The sequence below is a fragment of the Rutidosis leptorrhynchoides genome, chromosome 4, assembly GCF_046630445.1.
Source record: "Rutidosis leptorrhynchoides isolate AG116_Rl617_1_P2 chromosome 4, CSIRO_AGI_Rlap_v1, whole genome shotgun sequence".
NCBI lineage: Eukaryota > Viridiplantae > Streptophyta > Magnoliopsida > Asterales > Asteraceae > Rutidosis > Rutidosis leptorrhynchoides.
This window is the reverse complement of record NC_092336.1, coordinates 79,275,362-79,301,275: the sequence shown is the minus strand read 5'-3', so window position 1 is coordinate 79,301,275 and position 25,914 is coordinate 79,275,362. Positions and strand designations below refer to the sequence as shown.

At 33.6% G+C, this 25,914-nt stretch overlaps 1 protein-coding gene and 1 pseudogene across 1 annotated transcript; both read left to right on the top strand.

The window, feature by feature from the left end:
• Positions 1 to 8,057: 8,057 nt before the first annotated feature.
• Positions 8,058 to 10,379, top strand: LOC139840757 (protein PSK SIMULATOR 1-like; annotated as a pseudogene).
• A 5,758-nt stretch (positions 10,380 to 16,137) lies between these two features.
• LOC139844154 (TNF receptor-associated factor homolog 1a-like) lies at positions 16,138 to 23,796 on the top strand. Its single transcript, XM_071834360.1, has 13 exons — positions 16,138 to 16,287; positions 16,803 to 17,017; positions 17,410 to 17,521; positions 17,664 to 17,752; positions 17,849 to 17,917; positions 18,020 to 18,149; positions 18,809 to 18,967; positions 19,394 to 19,736; positions 20,292 to 20,404; positions 20,852 to 20,996; positions 21,097 to 21,539; positions 21,891 to 21,999; positions 22,159 to 23,796. The coding sequence occupies exons 2-13, from the start codon at positions 16,843 to 16,845 to the stop codon at positions 23,518 to 23,520; spliced, it is 3,249 nt and encodes a 1,082-aa protein (XP_071690461.1). The 5' UTR covers positions 16,138 to 16,287; positions 16,803 to 16,842; the 3' UTR covers positions 23,521 to 23,796.
• Positions 23,797 to 25,914: the final 2,118 nt, after the last annotated feature.

Below are 25,914 nucleotides of genomic sequence, written 5' to 3'. Positions count from 1 at the left end.
CTTGATCGAGTTACAGGTGGTGAACGTTTTGCTCGGTGCATTCACTGAATATCCTATTAGTTTTTAAAAAGGAAAGAAAAATTATAATAAGTTATCCAATTAATAGACTTTTCTGATTTTGCCCACGTTTCGAATAGCCAAAAGATGCAGCAGAGGGGCAGGATTCGTTTGGTCTCAATATAATTGAGTACTGTTTGGCTCCAATAACCCGGTCCACGTACAAATCCAACTATTACTACGAACCAGAAAATTTTGATGTCTATCAATTTAACCACTTAAAATAAATTTTCGTAATTTTAAGAAATTTAGAGAAGAAGTAGAAAAAATTCTAAGTCCTAAAAACTAGAATGGCGAGAAATAAGAGAGAAAAAGATTGCGCGTCGAAAAGTGTCGAAAAATGAAAAAGATGAAGAGTGGTTTGTAAACACGCGGTTAATCCAACCTTATAACGATCACTATCTTAAAATTAAAGCTACAAATGGAGATCACTAATTGGAATTGTAATTGATATATAGGTAAAAGGCGTCGAAAAATACGAAATAAGAAAATAGCACGAAAAATGGCGTCGCAAAATTTTAAGGCACCTAAATCTTAGTCTAAAGAAAAAGCACTTAAGGGATTTTACGGCAAAACTAAAAATTCTAGAAGTAAAAATAACTATGGCAAAACTAAACTTAATACTAAAAGTTGCGAATATAGTCTAAAAATCTAAAGGTAATAAAACTAAAAAATTTTTTTTTTTTTTTTTATAGACAAAATCTTAAAAATATATTTTTTTATAATTTTTTTTTTTTTTTTACGTTTTTTTTTTTTTTTACGTTTTTTTTTTTTTTTTACGTTTTTTTTTTTTTTTTTTTTTTTTGCAAATATAAATTAAAAATATAGCGTTTTAGTGCTCCCCGGCAGCGGCGCCAAAAACTTGATGATGTAGCGTGAGGGTACGAAATAGTATTATTTTTACTAGGAAATACTACAAAATATGACACAAGTTTTATTAATTTACGGATGGGATATACCTAAACCTTGCTACAACACTATAGGCAGTGTACCTAATCGTAGAGTAGTGTAGTTTTTAGTAAGTCCGGTTCGTTCCACAGGGAGCTAGTGATTACGTACTATATTTTTATAAAACTATATTTATATAATATATATATATATATATATATATATATATATATATATATATATATATATATATATATATATATATATATATATATATATATATAAGTAGTAATATTATTATAAAAGGGGGGTTTTACCGTTTAATGACCGGTTTGTCGATTCTATATTTTAAGCGCAAAGATAAATGACGATAATTAAAGTGCGTAAAATAATGACAATAAATAAAATGACAGTAAATAAAATTGCGAGTAATAAAATGACAGTAAATAAAGATACGATGAGAAATATAATAAAAGAATTATGCTTATTTAAACTTCCGTAATCATGATGTTTGACGTGTTGATTTTAATTTATTACCATGGGTTAATTGTCCTTTGTCCTGGTTTATTTGATACGTCTATCTGGTTTTTGTCCATAATAGTCCATCGGTCATAAATATAAAGTGCGAGTGTCCTCGTCAAATTACCCTTATACCCGAAGTCAAATATTCCAACTAATTAAGGATTTAAACTGTGACGCAGTTATCACTTCTGTCAACAATTACACCAGTTATCACTGTATGTAATCTACCCCTGTTTTGATTAGATATGAATATTAATTTACCCACTTGATCAGTTTGAATAATCAATTACCCAACCCGAATAATTAATTAAATGATTATAATAGATTCCATATGAACGTCACTAAATAGGACAACCATAATCATTATTAATTATTAGGATAATTAATTTGAAGATAGGTTCGACAGACTCCAATGAGTTGTCACTCAATTAGACAATACCCCCCATCTATTAATAGTCAATAGTCCAATTTCCACAAGTGTCGGTCTTTTGCCCAAACCTTAATTATGGTACAAAGCCCAATTACCCAATTTTAGTAATTAGCCCAACATCATGATTACTTCGTTTTAAATAAGCATAATAATAACTTAGCTACGAGACATTAAATTAAAAAGGAAAGACATAACTTACAGTGGGTATTAATATCGTAGTATTACACGGGCAGAGTCTTGACTTAAAACCCGTAAATCATTTGTTACAATACTAAACTAAATCATAATTATTAAAATTATAATTAAAATTATAATTATTTATTTATGTTATATGTTTACAGAGAAGGAAAAGAAAAATATGTGTTTGAGTTCGTGCATAAACTGCCTTTTTATAGGCATTTGGCCAGATTTTTACTGCCATGCGACTCGCATGGGTTTATGCCTATTTGCCATGCGACTCGCATGGCCACGCTGGACAGCTCACATATCTTTTGTCTTCTTGTTCGTCGACATATTTATTAAATATATATAAAATATAAATAATTTTAATAATTATTTATATATTATATTATATTTATGTGCATAGTAGACTAGATATTTTTGGTCCATTGCGTCGGGCGTTTCTTCTTGGCTCGGGTCCCGGTTCCGGATTTTCGGACGTCCTTTCGTACTATTTTATATCGTGTACTTTGCGTTCCGCAACTTGTACTCTTGTCATTTTTAGACGTTCTTCATCAATAATTTGAACCTTTTTATTTGTATCTTGTATATTTGAGCTTTTTGGACCTTTGTGTCTTTAATTCGTCGTTTTCGCCTTTTGTCTTCGCACTTATTTAATATAAACGAATATCACTTGAAAATGGAACAATTGCAACTAAAATCTTGTCTTTCTTGGGGGATTTTGCTATGAAATATATGTTCCTTTTTAGCCTTATCACCAACCAATGCAAACATCCAATAGCAAACATTATTAGAATAATAGAAAACCCTATAAGCTCTTTGATACTCCCTAAATCAAAACCCTTAGTCGTATATCATACTCTTGTAGGAACCTGCAATTATGTCTTCTAGAATAAACCTTGAACCCCAATCTTTACAGTTGGTGATTTTAGTGTGATCCAACGAATTGTTTTAGTGGGATTGAATTTGCTAAGTAGAAAGTGGTCATGATTCGTTGATACTTTAAAACGAATTCGGTAAAGTATGGAGTACACGTTCGTAAAGAGTTAGATGAATAGCTGAAAATAAACTTGGTTTGTTGTGCTTGAAATCTGAACTTGAAGCTCATATGCGCGTCGCGCAGGTTGGTGGTGCTGCGCCATAAAACGAACTTAGGAGATCGAAGCCAGGAAACTGGATCACCTAGTATGTATGCGCGCCGCTCATATGTATTGCGCGTCGTGCAATATTGCGGATTGTGCTGAAAGGGTGACAATCTTTGACTGAAAAGATGCAATGGTTCACCAAAAGTTGTACATATTTCCTGGAAGACACTGATTTATTTAACATGATTTCAAGCATATTTTAAAACCATTTAAAGGGAGTTAAATGTCAAGAGTTGTGTCATATCATTATGGCTATTAGCAAAGGTTGAAATACTTCGGTTGCATCTTTTGACCCATTATAAATAAGAATTTCATTTTCTAGAGAAATGTTCTAGATTTTAAACAATATAACACACTTTCTACTATCTACATTCATATTATACTCTCTATAAATCTCTGGATTTATTATCTTTTAGCCAAGACGATAAATCATCCTTGTGTTATCATAATCAAGATTTCGTGTAACTTGTAGCTAAGTGGGTCGAAATACTTGACTGAGAAAGTGTTTACACGATTCAAACAACAATCTCGTGATCATATTCTCAGCCCTACACATTTTATATAACATTTACACCAAAACTCCATATATGGTGGCGTCTTTGTGATCACCATTCATTGTCGTCATTCTATTATTTTCATGGTGAAAGCTTTTTTTATTTTTTTTTATTTTATGTATCTCTTTAATTTAGATTTAAATCAAAACATTGCCTAATAATCACATGACATATATCCACTTCGTTTTTGTGATGATTTTTACACAACAATTTTTTAGCCATAAACTATGAATTATATTATAAAACATTTTATATTATAACAATTTTTAGCATATTAAGTGATATATATAGTCAAAAAATTAATGATGATATATTGTAGCGAAAACATAAATTATATTAATAAGATGATCTTTTAAGAAAAATAAAAGAACCTATCGAGAAACATACAACCATACAAAACCAAGGCCCCGAAAAGCCTTCCACCTAGACAACAAACATGCCGGGAATTAACTAAAAGAACATCCAAACCAAAACGCGTTATCTAAAAGCGAGTCTATTAAAACTTCAAAAAAAAAAAAAAAAAAAAAAAAAAACACCCGACGAAGCCGAAACCAACTAAACGAGCATACAAAACAAACCACAACCAACTGACACGAGACAACAACTAAACAGAACTAACTAATAAACAGACCGCACAAAAGACAAAACAAACAACAAATCAAGACAAGCCAAGCTTATCCGCAACCAAATAAGTCTTCCTCCCTTCCAAGCCCGTTTTGATGAGCTTGTCATCAACTTGTGCAACTCATTGATTTACCGGATCTAGAAGAATAACCATCGGATAAATTGATATCAGACCCGTCTCTTTGTAACATCTTTATTTTATTATAAGCATTTGTTTGACATTCTAACTTGGAAGGGAGGGAATATTATATGGACGGTAATGGCAAAAGTCAAAAGTTAGTATTAGTTTAGCAAAATGGCAAGGTATAAAACGTACGTATTAGTTTAGCAAAATGGCAAGGTATAAGGAATTGTTGGTTGACTTAATCCATATAAATTAGCAAAAAGTCTAAAGAAAAGTCATTAATTTTAGCTTTGAAAGTCGAATAATCTTCTTCTTCCACAACCTCTACAATACAGTATATCTCTTATCTCTTATAGATAATAAATAATTGACAATGTTTATGCTTAAGAAAATTCTTCATACCGCGAGTGCCACAGTTAATAAATCCACTGCGGAGTACTTAACATTAATATTTCTTTATTATACATATTTTTTCTTTTCATATATTGTTTTATTTTGAGTTGATTCATCAAATGTAAAATTAAAGAAATTTAGATGTGTTATAGATTATTAATTTTTTTTTCCCTTCTCCTTTTTAAAAGAATATGCAAATCTTTAAAATCATTTTGCTTTTACAATCTGTTACCGTTTCTACAAAAATTTGCGTTAGTACTTCGAATAGTAACTTTATATATTACTCATTCCGTCCCAAAAAAACTGTTCACCTTTCTATTTTAGTTTGTCCCAAAATTAATTGTCCTTTTCTCTAAATAATCATTAAATATCATTAAAGTTCCAATTATGTTTCTTTTAATTTTGGAAATTCTACATTAAATATATCAATTAACATATTAGTTACTCTATATATAACTACATTAAATGAAGGACAAATTAGACAATTCATTAGTATATCTTAAATCCAACAAAAAGTTAAACAAAATTGTTTTTTTTTTGGGACGGATGGAGTAATAATTTTATATTTGTTAAACATAACTCTTAAAGTTGTAACTAACGTAAACAAATACTCCGTATAATATAATGTTTTTATTTTTAAAAAATATTTTAAATAAAGAATTAAAATTAAACTAGTTCGTTGTTTTTATAATTTTGTTTGACAAAATTCTCAAATTCGTCCCTCTGTTTGTTCCATTTCTTTTTTTTTAGTCCCTCTCAGTCAAACTCGTTTTTGATAGTCCCTCTGTTACTTGGTGTAAACGTCCGTTAGCTAAATGAATCACATGCCAGTCATGTGATAATTTAAAACATATCTAAGGTGAAGTCAAGGCTAGATAGAACCCTAATTCAGTTTTGTTTCTCTCACGACCTGCACCAAATAAAATTTCGATCCAATGTAATTCAGTAATTTTTTTTATTTTCTTTTTGTAGAATTAAATAATAGATATAATTGACAAGATAATTCATATGTTACAGGAAGGTAAGAATTGCGGTTTCATTTGCTGGGTGGATCCTCCAATGGAAGATATATTAATTGAAAAAGATGCTCAATTACAAAGATGGAAGAATTTTATATATTTCAGTTGTTTTTTTTCCTGTTTGTTATTGGTATTTCACCAACAGATAGTACTTTTTTATTTGTAATGTGATAGATTGAAGAAGGCAATGAAAATGTATTTGGATTGCAATTGAGCATTGTGTATGTTGTTCTACAATGTAATTTGATTCAGTTATACAATGTATGGAATTTTATTGCAATTGATCAATGGAATTTGATTCAGTCTCTATTGGTAGTGACTCTTTTTGACCATAGTTGTACACCGAAAATTTCATATTTGTACAATGAAAATGCGAGACTTTTTGACTCTTTTTATTATAATGAAAATGCCATATTTGTACACTGTTCTACAATGGTAGTGACTCTTTTTGACCATTTTTTATGTACATTGTCATTGCAATTATACTCATTGGCACCAAAGTGACTGTTTTTTGGTAGTGAAGTCAATAGATTCAAAGGTCACCATTGTCAAATTTGACTCTTTCTACAATGGTCATTTGTACACTGTTATTACAATGGTCATATTTGTACACTGTTTTGGTAATGGTCATATTTGTACACTGTTTTGGTAGTAAAGTCCTGGCTTATATACATTGTTTTTTAGTTTTTTAACAGTGACATGGTAAAATGGGTCGAAAACAGTGACAAGTTTAATTTGACTTATTCACAACTCACACTAAAATACCTACTAGTTCAAAAAGCATGGTCAAAAAACATTCATAAACATGGTGACTGTATGTTTTTTTATTTTTTGTCAAAAAACTGAAATTAAATTACAAACTTTTCTTACCCATTTGTCTAAAAAGCATTCATAAGCATCTGCATGGGTTTACAAACTTATCTTACCCATTTGACTAAATATAAGCTCATTATACAAGTGATAAAATAATAACAGATTGACAAGTGATAAAATTGGAACAGTTGACCATTTTGACCCATTTTATGTATCCATGTTAACTGTTATGTATCTATGTAATAGTTGATCATGCATAACCTTTTTCACCACCTGCCTTAAAAAAAAAACATTTAAATGCAAATGAATGTTTAGGTTAAATACATTTAAAAAAAAATTAAAAATAAACATTTAAAAATAGTACATCAATGAATGTTAATTATTTTATCACTGAATATTTAGGTTAAATGCAAATGAATGTTTAGGTTAAATGCATTTGGTTACATGCATGATGGTTAAAAACAGTCATCATGTTAACCTGATACATAAAATGGGTCAAAAACAGTCAACATGGGTACATAACAGTCACTACCAATAGAGACTGAATCAAATTCCATTGATCAATTGCAATAAAGTTCCATACATTATATAACTGAATCAAATTACATTGTAGAACAGCATACACAATGCTCAATTGCAATCCAAATACATGTTCATTGTCTTCTTCAATCTATCACATTACAAATAAAAAAGTACTATCTGTTGGTGAAATACCAATAACAAACAGGAAAAAAACAACTGAAATATATAAAATTCTTCCATCTTTGTAATTGAGCATCTTTTTCAATTAATATATCTTCCATTGGAGGATCCACCCAGCAAATGAAACCGCAATTCTTACCTTCCTGTAGCATATGATTTATCTTGTCAATTATATCTATTATTTAATTCTACAAAAAGAAAATAAAAAAAAATTACTGAATTACCTTGGATCGAATTTTGATTTGGTGCAGGTCGTGAGAGAAACAAAACTGAATTAGGGTTCTATCCAGCGTTGACTTTACCTTAGATATGTTTTAAATCATCACGTGACTGGCATATGATTCATTTAGCTAATGGACGTTTACACCAAGTAATAGCAGGGACTAAATTGGGAATGAAAATGGCATTTAAGGACTATTAAAAACGAGTTTGACTGAGAGGGACTAAAAAAAAGAAATGGAACAAATAGAGGAACGAATTTTGTCATTTTGTTTTCTTCGTCAATATAAAAGCTTAGTACGGAGTATAAGAAATACAGTAAGTGGTGCAGTTGATATGAGTGGCTCCATTCAAACTGCCATTTTCCCCTCTTCATTCTTCAAGTAAACCCCCATACCTTATTTGATTATTTCCCTCCAATCTTTCATTTTTTAATCATTTGCTCCCTTTCTAAACCATAAATTAACCCAATATTCGCAGCTAATGCATAATCCAATTACCAAAAACACTCCAAACTAAATAGATCTACCACACTAAAATCATTAACTTATTGAAACAGATCTCACAATGGTAGCTGAACCTTGATTACTGAAACTCAGTAATCAAATGAGTTCAAATATCAAACATGCTCTACAATTAGACTCATCATCATCATCTTCATCAAAACCACATAAAAACACCAGCCACAATTTACGCAAAATTCCGTCAACAATCTGAATCTTATCATTTGAAATCGCTAATGTGATGTCAAAAACGGTTCATCTTCACAAATCCTTAACCAATTCCGAGATCCTAATCTTGAAATCCGAAATCCTAAAATCCGACGGCGTAAAAAACCCTTATTTCTTCTGACGAAACATATCTTTTATTACAATTAGCGTTATCGGAGAAATTAGACGATCTGAGTTTCATTGCAGGTGTTGTTTCTAGGTTAGGGAACAAGTGTACGGTACCTCAATTGCAAGGGTTTCAACATGTTTATAATGATATACTTACCGGAGCTATTGATGTTAGTGAATTAGGGTTTTTAGTTAAGGATATGGACGCGATGGTGCGTAGAATGGAACGGTACGTTAATTCGACTGCACGTTTGTATAGTGAAATGGAGGTTTTGAATGAATTGGAAGCTGCTATGAAGAAGTTTCAGCAGAATCAACACGCAGAAAGCCGAAAGGTTTTCGAGCAGAAAGTGATCTGGCAGAAACAAGATGTTAGGCATTTGAAGGATGTTTCTTTGTGGCATCAGACTTATGATAAAATTGTGGAGATGCTAGCACGAACTGTATGTACTCTTTACGCTCGTATTTGTTTAGTTTTCGTTGGTACTATTAGTAGACGAGATATGTTTAGCAATAGTAATGTGTCTATGAATGCGAATTTGCATTCGTGTAGAAGTTAAAGTCAGGTTTCAGGTCAGATTGATCTGTGTAGTAGTGTTAAATCCGGTTTTAGTAATTCGGGATTTGAGAAAAGGGCGGTTAGGGTTAGGGTTAAGCCTCTGGCTGGACCAAAAAAGGGGGAAGTATCTTTGTTCAAATCTGAGGATTTTAATTTTGTTTGTGGGCTGGGTCCAGGGAGATCAATTATGGAGTGTTTAAATATCGGTATTCTGGTTTCAAAGTTTGATGATTTCGATGATGGTTCTGTACAAAAAGATGATGATAGAAGCAGTCAGATTTCAGGTTCTTGTAGTGTTTCAAGTAGAGTAATGAAAGATGGTACAAATTATTCAAGTTTTCAGATTCGGATACCTATGATTGGTCAACTTGATGAGCGATTGTAAGACTTTTTTGAAAAGCAGGTTAATGGTACAAGCTCCTACAAGTACAATAGGAGGATCTGCATTGGCGTTGCATTATGCTAATGTTATAATTGTGATTGAGAAATTGCTTCAGTACCCACATTTAGTTGGTGAAGAAGCTAGAGATGATTTGTATCAGATGTTACCAACTAGTTTGCGATTGGGTTTAAAGATGAGTTTGAAATCTTATGCGAAAAATTTAGCAATATATGATGCGCCTCTTGCACATGATTGGAAAGATAGGCTTGATGAGATACTTGCTTGGCTTGCACCTTTGGCACACAACATGATTCGGTGGCAAAATGAAAGGAATTTGTAGCAACAACAAATCGTTTCTAGAACTAATGTGCTTCTTTTGCAAACGTTGTATTTTGCTGATAGAAAGAAGACAGAATCAGCCATATGTGAGCTTCTTGTGGGGTTGAATTATATATGTAGATATGAACATCAACAAAATGCCTTATTGGATTGTGCAAGCAGTTTTGATTTTGATAATTGCATGGAGTGGCAGACTCAATACTGAATTTCATGGATGACGATTGGTGATTACAAGTTTGATAGTGAGTTTTCTTCTCTTTTTCTGATTTTGTCATATTCACCAATTTAATTATATGGATAGAATGTATATACTCACTATACTTGTTGTCATATTTTTTTAATTCCTACTTATAAGAACTTCTTTCAACTACAAATAGAACAATTGATCATACTAGACGCATTTAACAAGTGTTTCCTTCTATCGTTGATAGGAGATAAGAGATAGGAATGGTGGAGCGGGTAGCTGATTGTGGGTCCCCCTTGCAAACTGGATTAACTATTAGTTGCTGATATTGTTGTGGCAGTAGTGGTAGTGGTTTAGTTGGAATGAAATAGGTAAAAGTAGCCGAAGCGCAAACAGCTTTAAAACCTGTATTGAACGTAACTTAAACCTTGCTGAGATCGTATGTGAATATGACCCCTTATCTCATCTAACCCTTTCGGGCGGGTCTCAATGTCCTACTGATACACTAGTACAATATGAAATGGGAATTAGTTATTAGATTGTAATCTGATTTACTTAAAACGATAGAATTGAAGTTGGACCAAAGGACAGATTTTGAACTATGGAGAATGGTCCCATTGACATGTGAGACCTTAAAACCATCATGAAATTCATCAACGTAGGATACTGCATATGTACTTTTTAATATTTTAATTTTAATTTTTTTTTTTTAATCAATGTATGATACTATGTACAAGAAATTCATCAAGTTTTTGTTTTGTTATAGGTTTTAGATAGATAGATAAAGGCAAATGTACCGTTATAATTGCTTCATAAAAGGAAAATGATACAAGGTTCTAGGTATGCGATATCCATTGTTCTTATTGCCGAGACAGAATTCGTTATGTACTCATTAATACGACAACATTGTGGAAATTATGAAGTTTTATAAAGTTTCAGCGATGTTTGTACATGAATTTATAGTTCATGGGAGTAAAATGTAAATAGTTTGTAAATTTTTTAGGTGCGTTAATACGGTTTAAAATATTAGTAGACCGAAGGCGGAATACCTTAGGTGTGATTTTGTTAGGAACAAAGATGATGACTTTTATGGAGTGAATATCAGCATCGGGGATCAGATCTTGCTCTTGCAAGATTCTTTTAGATACCTAGGCTCGGTACTTCACAAGTCGGGAAGATAGATGTAGACGTGTCACATCGTATTAAGGTAGGATGGTTGAAGTGGAGGGAGCAGCAGGAGTCCTATGCAGCAAGAAGGTACCCCTTAAACTGAAAGGGAAGTTCATTAAAGTGGCAATTAGACCTTCCGCGTTGTACGGATCTGAGTGTTGGCCGAAGGCCGAAGAGCGGAGGATGGAGGTAGCAGAAATGTGGATGTTTTGCTGGACGTGTGGTAAAATTATGCTAGATATGATCCCAAATGGAGTTTTTAGAGATAACCTAGATATTGGGAGCATCATCTACAAGCTAAGAGAAGAACACCTTCGATTGTTTGGGCATGTAAAGAGGTGACCACTTATAGCACCCGTCAGGAGAGTTTAGGCTCTCACGGTTGACGGCGTAAGGCGAAGGGTTAAACCTAGTCGTAGGTGAGATAAAATACCGAACTTGAAAAACTTGATGATATGCATAGCCCATCATGTTTGGTCATTGGACTTGCGCTTTACATATGAAACGCCCATGAGTCCCCCCTCCTAAAAAAAACTCTAGTTCTCTATAACTAGAGGAGTCATCCTCTCATTCTCTCTCTCATCCTCTCTCATCTTCTCATCTTTTCCTACACACTTCACAAAGGTTTATTCGTCTTTTTAGTTTTTTCCCCCCTTCAACTAATCTCTTCCGACTAACTGGACGGCCACCAACCATTAACAACCATATCGAGATTGTAATCCTGACTCGGGTTATCAGGATATACCTGACCGGAATAGTGATGTAGTTGACCCCAAAAAACCCCTCTTTTGTTGATCGAGACTATCTCTGCCCTAGTTGCGATTTTATGCTTGATCAAGCTCCATTCTCGCTAGTTATATTTTTCTTTCATGCAGTTTGCCAAATGTAGGATTGTAGGTGGTATAAACTATGGATATTTACAGATTTTATGCATAGTATTTTATAAATTCAAGTGAATGATGTTCAAACTTCGAAATGAAATATTTGATTTAATTGTATAATAATATATTATCCTGGTAATCTTTTGACTGGATTTAGTAGAAACACAACAAATTACAAGGCCTACAAAATCGTTTTTAAATAAAAGTGATCTGACTGGATTTTGTAGAAACGCAACAAATCACAAAAATAAGTGGCCTACAAAATTGTTTTTAAATACAAGTGACCTACATATATAAAATCACATATTTAACTGGCGTCTCGATACATAGTCCTTAAAATTAAGAAGTACTTTAATCCACGTTACAATGAATTAGTTAGTATTTTGGTTATGGGTATCGGCTACGCCAAATAACAATTGTATGTCTATTCCAAATGCCGTCTCCTATAATACTGCCATCAGGGATGTGCTTGAGTTAATCCATGACATTGTCTATTCTATACGCATATTATATACATGTTTGTCGGTACTTTCACCTCGTTTATTTGTTTATTTGAGTCGTTTTTAAGAACTTTCATTACTTTTTTGATTTAAAAATTTTATATGAGGTGAATGGTGTAAGACTTGGAGTTAAGGGCATAATCGATGGATTTTTATCGAAGAATGGACACACATTTTATAGAGATTTTTTTGCTAGTTGTCGCCGTTTAATCATACCTATTTCATCTGAACTTCATTTTAGTTGATTCAGAAACTCAAATACTTGTTAATCAAAGAGCTACAAGTTTCATTTGGATAGTTTACTATATTTTTGAAGTTTCCATCGAGTATTAGCTTGGCAGTCATGAATGGGCTAGGATCTACTTACATCTGGACATCACCTATTATCAGGGCCAGATTTTGAGGTATGCAAAGTGTGCAATTGCACATAGCCAAAATTTTAAAGGGGTCCGAAAATGTAGTCCAACAATATATATATATATATATATATATATATATATATATATATATATATATATATATATATATATATATATATATATATATATATATATATATATATATATATATATATTTTAACGGCCAGATTAGTTGGTTAGACACACTCACACGTTACGAGGAAACCCACTCTCGAATCCCCGGAGGAGAATCGATTTTATCTGTGGCCCCACGCACCCAGAAGAAGACGTAGGTACCCGTCAGCATTTGTGGGAAAACCTCGCCCCCCCAAAGAATCGAACCTGCGCCAGAAGCGAGGCCTATCCCGGGAGGTGGCCATCCGGGCTAACACCGGATGGTCCAACAATATATTCTATAGTTAATTTATTTGTAACTTTTAGAAATATTACGTTTTGATGCAATATCATCGAACTTATTTTTAAATATATATGAAAAATTTTCTGATTCAAATGATATTTTTTTATTCAACAAGACCCTTAAAATTAACAAGATGACCATGTCGCATATAATTAAAAGATGGGCGGAGAGTTCTATATTAATGAACTGATTATTATTGAGGGCGGATTTTAGAGACATTTGGATCTCACATTGGAGATTTTTTTGACATGTTTTAGCCATGTAAAAAAGTTCTTCCAAATTTTGTTTCCTATGGACATCTCTACATGAATCATCAATTGAATAATCATTCTTTAAACTCATTTTTTCTATCATTTGAGGGTTGCACGAACAGAAGGAGGCATGTACTGATTTTGGGATATTGTAACTTTTTTAAGATTATTACTCATATTTTGAAGATTGTTCAACAATTAAACAATTTGTACTTTTCATTTTATTATTTGGTTAATGCAAATAATAATCTTTTGTGTTATATTTGTTTGAAATTGTGTTTGACCCAAATCTAAATTGTGAACTAATTTTTTTTTTTTTTTTTTAATTCACTTACCCTAGTGTTGAATTGTTTAATTTATTGACTTGTACTAATACGATTGTTGGAATTAATTGATGTGTGCTTGCCTCAAAGACGTACCCATTATTATGTTAGTTTGATGTTTGATCATTCATATAGGTTATTAAATGATTAATAATGGTAGATTGATAATATATAGTTCATGCTACATCGTTTGATTAGTATGAATGTTTTGGACATTTGAGTGAATACATGTAAGACACTGATATAAACGCATACAGGGCGGAGCTTTATTAGGGTAGGAGGGGGCCCTCGCCCCTCCAAAAGTTTCAGTAAGTAATTGTATTTTTTAGCCTTTTGAGTTACGGACGTTTGAACTTTTGAATCAACTAAATCGGAGTCCGTATGAAAAAGAGATGACGAAAATGGTGAAGGCGTGCATATTTTGTTTTCATCAACAATCTACTTCATTCTTTCACATATCTTGGGTATTTTTACCTTGAAATCAAGCTTAAAACTAAAGTTTAAGAAGTTAACTTAAATGATGTATAATTATGATCGATATTGTCACCTAAAATGTGTATAAAATATACAATTTTGTCCATTAAAGTTAGCGTTTTTTCTTACTAAAAAACATATCACACATTATAAAAAATTTAGCCCCTCCAACCGCAACCTTCAAGCTCCGCCATTAATGTAGCTTTGGTCTTACGACGATAAGATTAGGTTGAGACACATATCAAGTAATGTGGTTGTGAATTGGCTGATAAGCGGATGCTCACTACAATTAATTGGAATCTATTACTCAAGAAACTCGATGGACGATCACGATGTCATTTGTCTAATATTTAAGGGTTTATTTTCTCATTAATGTAGTGTCGGTTAGGATCATGCTCAATTATTAATATCAAATAGATCGATGAATTTTATCAAACATATTAATTGGAGTTTATCCTATCAATTTGTAGTTCAACCAGATTGAATCTTTTATAGTCTAACATATGTTTTTCCATAAAAAAAACATATACTTCTTCCGTCTCAATTTATATTCTTGTATTCTTTTTAGGCTGTCTTAGATAATACAAGTAATAATGAGATTAAGTTCTTATATACTCTTTGTTGTCCTGACTTGCTCAGCCACATCCGGCCACCGGTTCATGCGCGTGGTACGGAGGGTTCAACCCTCACCGGTTCTCCTTCGCTTCGATGAAGTTCTTTCCATTCTCTCTCAGGCGTTTAAAGTTCTGATATATAAGTCGCAACCTCTCTCCACCCTCGTACTCGTGGTGGGTTTGACTACGGTGTCTTGGATCATTTCTTGTCGTAATTTCGGCGCTTTTTCCGGCGGCGGATGTGTTAGACTATTTGTAACAGTGGGGGCTGATGGCTCACTACTCTGTTGGTGGCCACCGTTTGCTACTGTTGTTTGGTGGGTCCCTTTCACCTTCTCAGGCTCGTAACCCTGCTGTGTTTATCGATGGTTCACCACCTTGTTGGTGGTGTCCACATGCGTGGTTATTTTAGCAGTGGTGACAGGTTTAGCCTCTCCGATCGGTTGGATGGTCGTTCACCCTGTTAGTGGTGGTTGTTCGCCGCTGTTGGTGGCGACACGATGTGGATGTTGCCGTGGTTTTTACCTCTGAAGTTGGTGCTCGTTCCACGGGTTTGTGCCGGGTCCTCTCCTTTTCGGTGACGCTGTCGAATTTGAACTAGAAGATGATCTCCCTGTTGAAGACGAGGTTTCAAATATGAGGTGACATCATTTTTTTGGCAAGTTGGGATCTCTTTGTGACAGTTCGTGGAGCTTAGTGGATGTTGGTGTTACTTTGTTCCTTGATTTCTAACGGATCAACGGGTCTCGGCGTTCTCTCGATAGTTTGTTGTTATGTCAAAAATGGTTTTAGGTGGAGCCAGGTCAAAGGTTAATGTTTAACATTGTTTGTGTTGTAGGTAGCTATATTAGTTGTTTGCCTACCTTATTGATGACACGTTTGTTTGTTTTAGATTAGCTTGTGTTTATATGTTTTTTGCAGTTTAATTTGGGCTTGATTTATCGATATATTGTTTATGTTATGTTTTTTGGTTGTATTTTGTTGATACTTCGATTCGATATATCGATATCGATATACTACGTATTATTTATGTTATGTTTTTTGGTAAATAAATCTTTTTAAGAAAATTTGTTACTTCGTATTTTTTTGTTATTTTTTTTCTTTTACTCTGCTGCTCCTTGTACCTCAAATCTTAAACTTTCTCTCTCTTGTCCTGTCTTCTTTGTTTTCTGTGTCTATCTCTATATCTATTTCTTTCTCTATCTCGCCTCCTTCTTTCTTTCTCAGACCTAAAATCAGCTTCTAATAATCGCTTCATTCAACCACTTATTTTCGTTCTTCTCAGGTTCATATAATTCTCTTCTCATCATTCGATCCCTTGCAATCTCAGATTAATATCCCGATTTGTTATAATTTATTCAATTAGGGTTTGCGTTTTATTTCATCACTTTGCATGCAATTGATCTTTCCTTTTCATTTATACCTGTATTTGAATTCGGATAACAACTCAATCGGACTTTAAATTGGATTCACATAAAATTAGGGCTTACTAATTGCTTAAAAATTTAATTTATATGCTTACGTGTATGGTATCCTCATCTGATAGTTTTATCTACTTGTGTGTTTGATTAGGGTTTTATTTTGCTAGATCATGTTTAGGGTTTATTAAAGTTTCCATAGAATCAATTGAAGTGAAATTAGAACTGATAAAGCTGTTAGCGAGTTTGTTTATCTGTAATAATCCATGATTTGAATTGGTACTGATTTAATACTTTCGAATCAGATACAGTTAATTCATTAGGACTGAGATATGATTGGTGAATTTGATGATGATGATGTTTGTTTTGTTGGTAATTTTAGGGGAAATTGGATAAGGGTTTAGGGAGCTTTGCGGTGGAAAATGGCGGGGAGTTCGAGTGAAGAGTCTGGTATTAGCAGATCACTAGACGGATTATCAAACGGGCAGCAGCGGTCGGGTGAAGCGTTGGCCGAATGGCGGTCTTCTGAGCAGGTGGAGAACGGGATCACTTCAACGTCACCGCCTTACTGGGATACTGACGATGATGATGATTGTGGTACGTTACCTTTGTTTACCCGAGATTAAGTGTATCTTACATATGTAAAATAATCTGTTAAATCATCGTTTTATACATAATTGAGCTCCAGTTGTTTATATTTGAGTCATATTGTAGTGATCAATCTATCTTAAAGACGTCTTACTTGACCACCATCTACTTTTTTTTTTCTTTTTTCAGAAATATGTATACGTATACTTATTTTATTGGTTTTACAGCTAGATGAACTTATGAAATTCAGTTCATACACGATAGGTTGCCTATTAAATTATTAGAGTACTATTTCTTGTATTAGGCTCATGGATAAAATAATTAACGTGTAAAATACAGTATATTTATTCACAGCCTTTATATATACTATCTTTTCTGATACTGATTTTATAAACAAGCAGGACCAAAACCTTCTGAGCTATATGGGAAGTATACATGGAAAATTGACAAGTTCTCACAGATTAATAAGAGAGAACTTCGTAGTAATGCGTTTGAGGTTGGTGGCTACAAATGGTACGTCTTCCTTTTTTATGCTCGTGGATCCATTTTGATGCACATTCTGACGGTACAATCATTTATGTGCTAATCGTTTACTTGAGGTTACAAGTAAATGTGTGTATGTGTTTTTAATTAACTTTTTTGGTATGTGTTGTAGGTACATCTTGATATACCCACAGGGCTGTGATGTTTGCAATCATCTGTCTTTATTTCTATGTGTTGCAAACCATGACAAGCTTTATCCAGGTATGCTTGGACAAATCAAGAGTTAATTTTGTTTATCTAATTATTGAAGATTGTGATAAAAAGTCAATAACAGTAACCTCTTTTTTACTGAAATAGGATGGAGTCATTTTGCGCAATTTACAATAGCTGTGGTGAATAAAGACCCCAAGAAATCTAAATATTCGGGTTGGTTATTTTTTTCTTGTCGCTCTTATTGTTGTCAGCAGTTTTGTAATGGTTGGCTAATGATTGTTTAGGTGTTGTAATTGATCAAAAGTAATTTTGCAGATACGTTACATCGTTTTTGGAAAAAAGAGCATGATTGGGGATGGAAAAAATTCATGGAGTTGGCAAAAGTGTTAGATGGGTTTGTTGATGCTGATACCCTCATAATAAAAGCTCAAGTCCAAGTTATCAGGTTTCTAGGTTTTTAAATCTTTAAATTTAGCTCTCATTATTGTTTAATATCCAATTGCATGCAAGTATGGTTGGTATACTTTTGCATTTCAGTAGAGTTTTTCTACTCCGTTTTACTTCGCCTTAATCATGGAGGTGACTAAAACTTTAATATAATGGATATAGATAAAGATAATGTATTTTACTTGGTTGATAAGAACATATGCAGAATATGTCACTTTTTTTTATTGCATCATATTAAACGTAATTCTTGGTTACATATTCAAGCAGTTAATGCTTTATTCCTGGAAATAGATTGAAGTTAATATTAAATTGTTTCCCTTTTGTAATATTGTTACTTTTTTTGACAGTTGTCTAGTTAGACAGTTAATGCTTTATTCCTGGAAATAGATTGAAGTTAATATTAAATTGTTTCCCTTTTGTAATATTGTTACTTTTTTTGACAGTTGTCTAGTTAGACCATCTCACTGATAAGTAATCTATAATGTACTCTCCTCATAGTTAGGAAACGTTTTGAAGACTGAAACAAATGTTCTCTTGATATTATACTACTATGTTGAATTTTGACCTTCAAAATGGAATGCAGACCGTACATTTTGGTGCTTTTTTGGCCTGAAAATATATATGAAACAAATGCTTACATGCAATAATGGTGTGCAGGGAAAGAGCAGATCGTCCATTTCGGTGCCTTGACCGTCAGTATAGGAGAGAACTGGTAAGGGTATATTTGTCAAATGTAGAGCAAATATGTCGCCGTTTTGTGGAAGAAAGAAGAGGAAGACTGGTAAAGTTGATAGAAGATAAAGCCAGATGGTCAAGGTTTGTCATTCTCAGTTTATAAACTACTGTGTGTAAGATACATGTTACCTGGAGGTGGCAATTTAGGTGGGTCGGGTAACGTGCCCAAACAAAAAACTTTTTTAAGGTTTATTTGGTTTGACCCAAAATACTTCCAAATGTTCTCTAACAAATTATATGTGGTAGGCATGGTTACATGAACTATCTACAAATTTAATCAGTATTTGTTGTCGTGTAAAGCGACTTTTGGGTTGTATGCATTAACCATTACATTTCAAAGACATCCAACTCATGTTCCCATTAATGTTCTGGTTCTACTTGTGTTAAATCAAAACTAACCCAAATCAATCCATTCCTAATTTATGGTTCAAATTGCCACCTCTAGCTTTGTTTCGTAAATAGGAACGGGTTGTAACATTTTTCTTGTTTTATTATGCTATGTTTCAGTTTCTGTAGTTTCTGGTCTGGAATTGATCAAAATTCTAGGCGCCGAATGTCAAGGGAGAAATTAGATTCAATTTTGAAAATCGTTGTAAAGCAATTCTTTATAGAAAAGGAGGTCACATCAACTTTAGTGATGGACTCGTTATACAGCGGATTAAAAGCTCTTGAAGATCAAGCCAAGAACAAGAAACTTAAAGGAAAATCTGATACAGAAGAAGTACCGATACCTGTTATCAAAATGGAGAGTGACACATTTATTCTTGTCGATGATGTATTGCTATTGCTTGAACGGGCTGCATTGGAACCATTGCCCCCGAAAGATGAAAAGGGTCCTCAAAATCGTAAGGTGAGTATTGTCGTGTCATATTAACTTTCCCAAATCTTGTGTAGTTCACAAATTATAATCTCTGTTCTAGGCAATCTGTTTGAGCTGCACTCATGGTTGCAAACGGTGGTTGCGGTGGTTTGGTGACTAGCCCGTCCTGTTTCGCCTAAAACGTCTAATTAGTTGGTCAACGCTAAAAAGTCAGGTCAATGTCGGTCAAAAGTCGACTTTTTTGTCTGTCCTTATTCTAGTGTAAACGGAATTCCCAAGCCCATATAAAAATTAGCTTGTAGAAACTCTGACTTACGTAGTATCAATTAAAGATAAATTAATAAATACATACACTGTAATTGTAGAAAGCATTATAGAAAACCTATATACTGTTTAAACTGAAACCACATCATCTTATGTATAAATCATTTGTTTTTATAATATTTATGTTCTAAATATTTATATTTAATGTAATTTTTATTTAAAAGTCAACATTGGTCAACGTTCGCCTCCACAGCCTTTCACGTATTTTTCAACCTTGGGCCTGCACTAGAAAAATAATGCCTACTTTTTTCTTTTTTCTAGGATGGTGGCTCGGGGGAGGATTTCAGTAAGGATGCTATTGAGCGTGATGAAAGGCGACTCACTGAATTGGGACGCAGAACCATTGAAATATTCGTTCTAGCCCATATATTCAGGTAACAGTTTTTTATGTAAATAAACTTTGTAGTTATGTACTAGAACTAAAAATGGGAAGGGCAGAAGATCATCTAAAATTCTGTAGTGTATTAAAATGCTTACAGTCCTCTTATATTGCTTTTCTAATCTAAATTAAATCAGATCATTTTTCATCTTTTGTAATGGATCCACTTATTATTTTGCACTTCTTTATGGAAAGGCAATACATGTATTTGCGGGTTGGTTCGATTCGTTTAACCCATTATCCAAGTTCCAACAACAGGTCCTCTCTCATATATATTCACTAATATGGCATGTACTTTGACCCTAGTATTTGATCATGAATTGATGATGATAATATTGGCTGAGTTTCTTTTTTTTTTTGTGGATAGTAATTGTTTCCTTTTTTTTTTTTTTTTTTTTTTAAGTTTTCTTACTACTAATATTATGATATTATGATATATCAGTAACATAGAAGTAGCATACCAAGAAGCTGTTGCTTTGAAGAGGCAGGAAGAGCTCATACGGGAAGAGGAGGAAGCCTGGATGGCTGAAAGTGAACAGAAAGCTAAACGTGCATCCGATAAAGACAAGAAATCGAAGAAAAAACAGGTTTGTAATGATAATGCATACTTATCCCAAATTTATGTAATCTTCTCTTTTTTTTTTTTTTTTTTTTTTTTGGATTTTAATCATTTTTTTCAATGCACAGGCGAAGCAGAAAAGAAATAACCGCAAATCAAAAGATAAAGGACGGGATGAAAAGCATAATGTTGTAATCCAAGAGGAGAAACTTCAACAATCAAGCCCGATTGAGGATACAGATTTGCATAAAGAATCTGAAACAATTGAGGATCTTTCTGATGATATGTCAGATTCGGTTGATTGTGTAACTGATGCAAATCTTCTACCTGATTCAGATGATAGAGATTCGAGTCCAGTCAACTGGGATACTGACACTTCTGAACCTCATCGACCCGCTAAAGCTTGTAGTAGTGGTGTAATTATTACCCAAAATGGAGGGCAAAAGATTCCGCCATTAATGGACGATAGCTCATCGACATGTTCAACGGATTCACTCCCATCAGTAGTAATGAGTGGGTCTTACAGAGATAATTTACATCAGAATCATAAAAACCAAAGTTCACCTAACAGGTCATTTTCATTCTGCTTTTCTCTTGAAGTCACAAAACAATCACTTTTTGTTCAGGATTGGCCGACCCTCAATACATTTTATGTCATTCAAAAATTTAGTCAGTGTTTTAAAAAGTTAGTATATTTATAAATAACTGAATATTTTATGTGAAATATTTTTGTGGGTTTTATAATTTATACATTAAAATTTTACTTTTTTTACCTCTGACTAGTTTCACCCGTTTTTGTTTTTTTACCTACTCGTTTGAGCTGTTACAAGTAAAACAAAACCTGGACGATTTGTCGGTAAATTGGATTGAATTTGCCACCTTAACCCATTTTGTGTAACATATGATTTTTTATACCACATAGAGGGAAAGTGAAGAGAGGTAAAACTGCTGGTGAAGTTACGGGACTGGTCAACAATACACAGAAACACCAGGCAACTGATGAAGTAGAGTGTGATGTCATCAAGAAAGTGGTATGATATTTAATAAATACTACTATCATTTATATATTTATATATATATATATGTAATTATTGGTATTAAAGTTTTAAATAGATTGGGACTGATCGAACCATCACGTAGAAATGGTTTCTTTTACTTGATACTAATAGTCTTGTGCTCTTAAATCATAGGAAGTTGTTGTGTCCCTGCAAAAAAAGCCAAGCATCAAGGATGAAGTGGAACCCGAGAAACATTCAAAAGAAAAGATATCTCTTTCTATCGCACCGTCTTCACCAAACAGCCCTTCAAAAGCCTCACCCCGTGCCCTTCACAAATCAGACCTGAAAAAGTCTGCATCGTCCGACTCGGGTATCGCCAAAAAACCCACTGAAAATTCCCAAAACAACGATAAACCAGTAGTCTCATCCAACCCAACTGACGGTTCAGTCGTATCCAAACATCACACTCATAATTCTGGGACCCAGAAACCAACCGAAAAGCCCTCAATAGTCCACCAAACACCTAACCCAACTCAAAAACCCGTTAACAGTCGAGGGACATCAACAGCTGAAAAAGAAAAACCCGTTATTCACCCAGTATCAGCTAAGCCATTGACTACGGTACCGGCCCCACCTATGTCAAGACCTTTGAGTGCACCTCTGGTTGAAGTGTCTAGACCTAATGCCACCACTTCTGCTTCGGTTATCTCAATGGTCCAAGCCACACCGTTTCTATCCCGTTCCGCAAGTGCAGCCGGGTACCTTGGTCCTGACCCGTCACCCATGGCTCACAGTTATGGTCCACCGTCTTATCGAAATGCTATGATGGGGAGTCCAGTCTCTGCCTCCTCATCTGCTTTTAGTCAAGCCCATTCTCACTCGTATTCACAGCCCATGTTTCTACCTAAACCCCCCGAAAGAATGGATTCCATCAATTCAATCGGGCCTAGCTTTTCGTTTGGGAGGATGAATCACGATGCTATACATCAAAACGGGTCCCACTGGATGGAAACGGGTCAAAGAGATAATAACAGTAGCAGCAGCAGATCTCTTGCTCAAAGTATGTTGGCGGATGAATTTCCTCACCTTGATATCATCAATGATTTACTTGAAGATGAGTATGCAATGCCGATTGGATCATCTGTGGGCCCAGGCCCAGGCCCAGGCCCATCATATCATAACGGGCCTTCCCATTTCAGTCATCAGCACACTTATCCATGGGATATAGGTAGTCCACTGGAGCAGAGCCCTTCAACGAGCTCATGCAGGTTTGACCGAACTAGGAGTTTTCATGAAGAGTTCCAACGCAGTTATAATGGTGGGTTTGACTTTTCTAGAGATTTGATTCCACCACAATCGAACTTGCAGCCTTATGTGAACGGACATATTGATGGATTGGTTCAGAACCAATGGCAGGTTGGTGGGTCTGATCCATTGTATGGGTTGAGAAATACGGATGGTGACGGGTACCCGTATAACATGCCACTTGATTATTCGAATTTGACAATGGGTGTCAACGGTTACACGGTATACCGACCTTCAAACGGGCAGTGAGTAGGGTTGCAAATGAATTGTTTATTGGGTTGTAATAACATATGTGAAGAAGGGTATGGTGTTTGATCTTTTAGAGTTGGGAGTGAGGTTGTAACCCTTTGATAAAAGAAAACTTTATTTTCTAATTTTATTTTATTCTGAAAGGGTGATTAGCAATGTTTTTTCTTTGTTTGAAAATGGATTGGGATTTGAAACTTTAGCAATATTTTACTAGATTCAGGTTTTTATAATTGCAACTTATATTGGTGATAACTATAAATAATTTTTTTTTAGTTTGATTATGTTCGATTTGATGGTGGGGTTTTGGGAAAATTGTTTATAAATGCATTGAACTTTCATCAAATTCCTATTGTATGTATTTAACTTTCAGATCTCCTATTGTATGCATTCAACTATTTTAATTGTTCTATTGTACGTATTAAGTAACTTGTAGGGAAGGTTTTAGGTTAATAGGTAGAAAAAGTTACGCAATTGGTCCTTCATGTTTGCGCAATAATGCACCTTTGCCACTAATGTTTATCTTTGACGCGGATAGTCCTAACATTCTCCTCAAATCTCTTCCACTCACATCTTCATCTTCATCATCAAAACAGAAAGTAGCCTAATTTTAAAAACCCCAACCCATTTCTCCTTCTTCTAAAAATTCCATTAAGATTAAAATCCATATAATTTCCTTAAGAACACAAAACTCACCATTTAAGTGTGTGTAATCATTTCTGTAAATTCGTCACTTTCCATCCATTAGATCTCATCCGTTTTCTTTTTCTTGTTACAATTTAGTCAAAATTGACTGTTTTTTGGTTAATTTTGCAGGTGCTTTCTTACTTTTTTTTGGTTTTTTTGGAGTTATTGGCTGTTGAATTCTTGCTTATTGTTGTTTATGTGTATGTATTACGACTAACTTTTTATTGTGCAAATATTACAGGGCTTCTGTTAATTGTTATGCCCATGAAGTATGATTTACAAAGTTCAAACTTTGTAAAAAAGTTACATGAACCTTGCATTCAACAGTATATATTTGTGTGTAAAAACATGTTTTGTAGAGTATGGTCTTGATTGTAAGACTTAATAGTTTATATGAAGTGTATTATTATATTTTATTGTGTAAAAATCAATGGATTGTGCAGTTGTGTTATAACTTATACCCATAACGTTTCAAAGTTCGAAACTTTTTTTAGGAAAATCTTATGGGTCTTGCATATAATAGTACGAAGTATATATACTAAGTAATTGTTTGGGAGTCAGCCAATTTTTCATATTTGGTGGTACATTATATTAATACTCCGTATTAATTAATATTAATATTAATATTAATATAATATTTATACTAAATAATAAATTGAACATTCTTGATATGATGTAGATTGTATTTTGCAAAAGTGAAACTAGCCTCTCCACCAAAAGAATTCAATGTGCATATTGAATATTGATACAGGAAGCGATATCTTATGGGTTACATACTTGCATGTAGTTCTTGCACTTATTGTCCCAAAACAAGTGGATTCGGTGTATGTTTCCATTTTTAGCTTTTCTTATAACAATTGTTAAAAAAAACTCAAATTTGCTCACTTAACGGTATTAAAGCTCATTCATCTTTGATTTTTATATAGACTTCGCTCCAATTCTTTGATGTCTAGAAAAAAACAAATAATACAACATCTTACAAACATGAGGGACCAATTATGTAATTTTCAAATTAAGGTGACCTGATGTTTACCTTTTATAACAGGTAAAATACATATAATAGAACAATTTAAATAGTTTAATGCATACAATAGAAGATCTGAAAGTTGAATGCATACAATAAGAATTTGGTGAAAGTTCAATGCATTTTCAAATAATTTTCCTAGGTGTTTTTGTTTTAAAGTGAGGTAACTGAAGTAAAAACCTGAATACCAAATGGTGTTCTTGCGATTAGTGTGGTCCATTTCTGCTGACTGTCGATCTACTTCTGATGACTGTTAATCCACTTCTCTCGATATTCATTCCACGTTCGATGTCATCGACCTTCACCAGAACGATCGAAAACACGTCTCTCTAGAAAACAACGATTGCAAAGAACACGCTGAGATCACAACTTTCGTCTATCGCGTGGTGCTATTGTTATTTCCGATTAGTCTATTGCGTGGTGCTTTTGTTGTTAGTTGCACATCGATCCACATATATTGTTATTGATTATCTACACCGAACAACAAGAACGATAAATTGGAAGAAAACGAAAATGAAAAAAGAAGCTCTGGCAGTGAATGTGAATGAGAATTCAATTAGTTTAATGATGAATGATTTAATGAGGTACAAGGTTAACATTCTCAATTTTGCGTTTAAAAAGATATATAGAAATAGGGATAGTTTATGTATGGTATCAAAACTGAAGAGTACCTGAACAGAGAAATA

Coding starts and splice junctions, on each gene's coding strand:
- LOC139844154 (XM_071834360.1), top strand. CDS start 16,843: ATGGCGGGGAGTTCGAGTGAAGAGTCTGGTATTAGCAGATCACTAGAC. Junction 17,522..17,663: donor GAGGTTGGTGGCTACAAATG/GTACGTCTTCCT, acceptor TATGTGTTGTAG/GTACATCTTGATATACCCAC. Junction 21,540..21,890: donor AACCAAAGTTCACCTAACAG/GTCATTTTCATT, acceptor TATACCACATAG/AGGGAAAGTGAAGAGAGGTA.